General features: G+C 40.3%; 1 protein-coding gene across 1 annotated transcript in view; it reads right to left on the reverse strand.

Annotated features, from left to right (window-relative positions):
* The window catches only part of dclk2a (doublecortin-like kinase 2a), a 476,915-nt gene extending 473,504 nt beyond the window's left edge, over positions 1-3,411 (reverse strand). The window contains exon 1 of the mRNA XM_068041163.1: positions 2,188-3,411. Coding sequence (XP_067897264.1) covers positions 2,188-2,632 — 445 coding nt within the window. The 5' untranslated portion in view covers positions 2,633-3,411. The remainder of the gene's footprint in view (positions 1-2,187) is intronic.
* Positions 3,412-6,000: the final 2,589 nt, after the last annotated feature.

A 6,000-nucleotide genomic window follows, 5' to 3' on the forward strand; every position in this document is an offset into this window, starting at 1 on the left:
GTGAGATACACAGAGACAATCAGATACTGAGACAGACAGAGAGAGTCCTTCCTCATCCTATTCGGAGATCCTTTTTTCCTAATAAAAAACAAATGAATTGAATTTTGAAAGGAAGCAGAGAAGTTCTATCACCTGCATTTAAGGATTGCTGGTTAGGTTACATGTGGATTTGGTTCTCCTGAACACAGTAGACCTGGCACCAACTGCATTCAGGGTTGCCCAATTTCGGGAAAGGGGCATCAAGCACATATTAGGCCTTCTATTTGTAAAAGCAAAGGGCCTAAGCCTTTTAAGGTGTGAATCCTAGATATCTTTACTGGAGCCTTTTCCACGGTGGTGGGCAGCACACAGTCATTGACCTACATGTTATCCCCTACATGGCATAAATAGCCCTATTGTTATAAGACAACATACACTTTGACTCACCATGAGCGACCCCATAAGTTTAGTTTAGTTTAGTTTAGTTTAGAGATACAGCACTGAAACAGGCCCTTCGGCCCACCGAGTCTGTGCCGACCATCAACCACCCATTTATACTAATCCTACACTAATTCCATATTCCTACCACATCCCCACCTGTCCCTATATTTCCCTACCACCTGCCTATACTAGGGGCAATTTATAATGGCCAATTTACCTATCAACCTGCAAGTCTTTGGCATGTGGGAGGAAACCGGAGCACCTGGAGGAAACCCACGCAGACACAGGGAGAACTTGCAAACTCCACACAGGCAGTACCCAGAATTGAATAAGCTTGAGCTTATTTTCCTATCGTTGTGTAAAGCACACACTTCTTTTGTCAGACTTACTTCTTGTAACATTTTTCTGTCACACTTTTTGGTCAGCTCATCCTTTTTATAGAAGTAAATGAGTCCTGCCAGAAATTTATTTTTAAACGTTTTAATGTCAATTTTACCAACAATATTAAGACCCTTAAATCAGGTCTTTCCTTCCTGCTGGGCTACTCCAGTAGTTTACAAGAGGCATTATAGAGCGACTCCATTGCGAACAGCAGAAAGGAGCAACTTCAAACATGAAATACCTTAGGATTTTTGTTATGTTAATAAGCATTAAATAAAATGGAAGTTGTTATTATTGTTGGTGTTGGTCTGACAGTCACTTTGGAGCAACCTGATCTTGGGAAACCATATTACAGGCTTGGATATCTGCATCCTGAGCTGCAGTAAGGTTTTCCAAAACTGGATGACACTAAAGTAGCTCTCAGATCACCAACAAGAACTATAACAATTTGTAATTACACAATTCTTTTCTAGTAAGAAATTGTCCCAGGGTTACTCCTCCTTACTGCTTACAATTAAGTTACTCCAGGATGCTCCTTGTAACTGCACTACTGAGTGGCCTAGCAGGAAAGGAGAACCTGACTCAAGGATCTCCGTTTTGCTGATAAAATGTCTTTTAACGTCAAAGTAATTTGGGGTAAAATGTTCTTCTATAAAAAAGGTGAGTACTTTGAAGAAAGGGTGGTTCGCCCTAGACTTGCCATTACCTTTAAGTTGTTCATCTTCCTTCTTTTCAAAGATCATAATATCAGTAAAGTGTCTTGGAAGGCATTGCACCAAGTTTGTAAACATAGGAATTTGCCTGCTGACTTAACTGATGACATAATAATTACATCACACCCAGCAATTGTATCTGATCTGAAAATCCCATAGTCATATGTAAAGTTAAAATAAAAGCTCATATGGAAACACAGAAATCACCATTTAAAACTCTGTTCTGAAAAGCAATAAGATAAATTCTGGCAGACCTTTCTGAAGGAAACTTCCAAAATCAGAACCCCAAAACTCCCCAATGTGAAAAGTGTCCCTTATTTTAGTTGCAGCAGCAAAAACAATCGGTAACGCTAAACTGGCAGAAATTCTAATCAGGATTTTTTACTTAATTGATTTTTAAACACCCATAAAATCTGATCAAGAACAAACCTTTGTTTCCATGCATTTTCGAGGAACTTGTTTTGCGACTATTGTAATAAGAGTAAATAAATCTAGCCTACTGCCCAAAGCAAAGACAAGCTTTCTGTGCTTGAATGGGGAACTTGTCTATCGTATTGTGTTGTGTTTTTAATATTACTTGAGTGCAATGCTGTTCAAAATCAGATTTCTAACTTTGGTATAATTTAAGTTGACCTTCCATGGATGGAAATGTCTATGTCTCTTTCTCACTTACCTTCCAGCAACTCGTCCAGGCTAGTGATCTTCTTGTTCCCATCGATACTGTAGATGGTCCTGACTCCTTGGGACAGATTGACATTATCTGAAAGAGACTTAGTCAGTTCCACCAGCAAAGCATCTAAGGACCTGAACCTGTCTGAGGAGATGGCATATACGAGCCCTTTAAAGTAACGGTCTCCATTCCGGTAAAAGCGGACCTTTTTGGCTCTTTTCTCCTGGCTGAGTGCCTGCAGGGTGCGGGTCCGATAGAAACTGCAGTGAGCGCTGTGAGCTGGGCTCGGTAAACCATTTCCCCGGGAGCCTCCTCCACCGCTTCCTCCTCCTCCACCGCCTCCTCCTCCACCCCCTCCTCCTCCGCTACCGCTTCCACGCCGAGAAGATCGGTGACCCCGGCTCCTCTCTTCAAAGTGCTCCAGCTCGATGCTCCGATCATGCGACATAATTAAAAGTGTAATAGGAAATTAAAATTAAAAACAATCTTTTTTTTTGCAAAAAAAACCTGTTATTTCTTTAAAGCTGCTGATAATCCTGATCCCTTTCTGATTGGCAGCTCTGATCCAGCGAAAGCACCACCTTCCCAAAATCATATACAAGGTCACTCTAATGATCCTACTGTGGCATTCAATTTCAAATATGTGAATAATTATTATCCTTTAAAAAAAAGAACAATGGCAGTAGGTTGCTTTGATCACCAGAGACAATGTGTTGGGCTCTTCAGGCTGTAGATCCAGGATGCAGGATCTCTTACCACATCTTATATCGCTGTTAATGGGGTTGACGATGCCCAAAAATGAAGAGGAAAGTGGATCAGAGGAGATTCCGCTGTGCACGTAGCCCAGTCTCGGCCTCTTTGCAGATGATGGGGCTGAGTTAACTGATGAGTGGAGGAGACGGTGGAGAAGATGCACGGAGACGGCAGGATGCTGTGCTTTTCTGCTGTGGTCCACTGCCAATTGGAGCAGCGAGCGAGAAAGAGAGCAAGTCGGTCTGATCCAGCTCCACAGTGACTTGACACTAAAACGGAAACAGGAGCAAGGCGATCCTAGTTGGGAGGTGGGGGATGTGTTCGTTTTTAAAGGATGGGGAGTGGGTTTGTTAAACGCCTGTCGCCATTTAGAAGCAGTAAAAAAGAGATGTCTGGCAGAGAGGCATGGCTGCTGTAATGGAAGTGTAAATGTTCGAGCTTCTCATCCTCTTTTTTATTTGGCAGTCTTCCCAACGTGCCGCTGCCGCAACCACAGCAGCAGCAGGGCTCTGCGCTGAGCCGCAGTGTGCGGAGGAACTCGCTGCAGCTCCACACACAAGAGCTTCCTCCAGGTCTTAGTGCCGCAGGGGCTTACTTTCTGACAGCTTCTCAAATTATTGCCAAAGACTTTTCCTACCCTTTTAAATTCTAACCTACTCATTGATTTCTAATATTGCTCTCTGATTTTTTTAATGGTTTGGAATTTTTAATTGGATATTTTTAATCCACAATATATTAAAAAGTCCCAAATAATACCTCAGTATTTTACAGCATTTATTGTGTTATAGTGAAAATGAAAGTGATTTTTTGCGATTATAATTTTAAAAAGTATAATGTATTTAACTAAATCTATTTGAAAATACTTCACATGATGGTTTAAGTTCAGTCAAATACTGCATCAGGTTGTTTGTACCTTCGTGATGAAAATGCCACACCTTCCAAAACAAAATAAGTTCGCCCAGGAGTGCATAGGCCAGACAAAAATGAAAAAAAGAATATGAGGTATAGAAAAGCTAAATGCAAACAAGATGCTTGGACCTAACAGGATTCATCCAAGGATCATGAGGGAAATGGGAAAGAAATAGTGTGGCCCGAGAATTAATATTTCAGGATGCTATCTAGGGTGGATGTGTGCTGGAGGATTGAGAGTAGCCAATTTAAACCCACTTTCAAAATGAAAGGCAAAACTAACTTGGGTGGTTATAGGTCAGTTAGTTTAACATCTGAGTTAGGATAAGTATTGATATTTTTAATTAAAGATGAAGTGCTAAATACCTAAATTAAGAGAAAATAATTAGAAGCAGCTAACATGAATTTTAAAAGGGAAATCATGCTTGACAAACTTTATGTGGTGGATGAGGAAAATTCTGTGGTGTACATTAACTTTCACCAAGTCTTTGACAAGGTACCACACAGAAACTACTGGATAAGATTAAGGGTTCTGGAATTAGGGGAGGGTAGGAAATTGAATTAAAAACTGATTAGAAATAAGGAAACAGAAAGCAGGAGTTAAGAGTTGTTTCTCAGGAGCAGTTGGTAGTTAGTTCTGTTCTCTATTCGTTGTGTACGTCAGTGATTTCAATATAGGGCTAGAAGGAGTTGTGGCCGTATTTCCAGAAAAAACCTAAAATAGGAGGCATAGTAAATAAATCTGGGGACTAAACAAAGCTGCATGGGGATATTGGTATGATGGTCAAATAGGCAAAAAAGTGGCAGATGGAATTCAATGTCAGGAAATCTGAAATAGTATTTTTGGTAAAAATATAAAAGTAATTAGACTATTAATGAGGAAGGTTTGAAGATATGGAAGAGCAGAGGAATTGGGAGTTCAGAATTTAAAAGCATTTCAAGTGGATAAGCCAATATAAATGTCAATGAAGTACTGGGTTTTATGGAAAGAGATGTAGAATATAACATTTGAGAGGTAATGTTAATCTATATAAAATGTTAGTAAGTCTACGGTTGGACTACTATATACAGTTTTAGACTTGACACTATAGGAAGGATGTTGAGGCAATAGAGAAGTTATGGGCAGAGTTACCAGGATGCTACCTGGCATGAGGAAATATAAGTGCAAGGAAAGAATTAGATGATACGAGAACTGAGAGAACATATTTATCAGGAAAGGCTGCACAGGCTGGGGCTCTTTTCTCTAGGAAAGAGAAGGCTGTGGAGTGACCTGATAGAGGTCTTCAAGATAATGAAAGGTTTGATAGGGAACACACTTGTCGGGGAGTCTAAAATGGGATGTTATAAATATAAGATAATCACCATTTAATCCAAAAGGGAATTCAGAAGAAACTTCTTTACTCGAAGAGTGGTAAGAACATGGAATGTGCTACTACAAGGAATAGTCGAGGCAAATAGCATAGATGCACTTAAGGGGGAGCTAGATAAGTGCATGAGGGAGAAAGGAATAGAAGGATATGCTGATTGGGTTAGATGAAGTAGGTTGGGGGGAGGCTCATGTGGACCATAAAAGCCAGCATAGACCAGTTGGGCCAATTAGCCTGTTTCTGTGCTGTCTTCTTCTTCTTCTTTGGCCTCCTTCTCTCGAGAGACAATGGGTAAGCCCCTGGAGGTGGTCAGTACACTGTGCTGTACACTCAAAGAAGCTCCATGTGAATTTGGAATTGTTTTCATTCAAATAAAGGAGATCGAGGGGTGATTTGATAGCTATGATTTTAAATTATGAAGGGATGGGACAGAGCAGATAGGAACAGACTATTTCCAATGACTGAAGTGTCTAGATAGAGGAGACATAGATATAAGATTAAATGTAAGAGATTTAGAACAGAGAACAGGACAAGCCATTTTACACTAAAGGTTATGAGGCTGTGGCATGCACTCTCAGAGTTGGTGACTGAAGCACAGACCATATTAACATTTTAAAATAAGGTAGGTAAGTAGATAAAGAAAGAAACAACTTGCATTTATCTGGAGCCTTTCACAACCTCAAGATGTCCCAAAGCACTTCATAATCAATGAAATGCTTTTGAAGTGTAGTCACTGCTGTAATATAAGTAACTGCGGCACCCAATCTGCACACGGCAATGTCCCATA

This window comes from Heterodontus francisci, chromosome 1 (assembly GCF_036365525.1).
Source record: "Heterodontus francisci isolate sHetFra1 chromosome 1, sHetFra1.hap1, whole genome shotgun sequence".
Taxonomy (NCBI): domain Eukaryota; kingdom Metazoa; phylum Chordata; class Chondrichthyes; order Heterodontiformes; family Heterodontidae; genus Heterodontus; species Heterodontus francisci.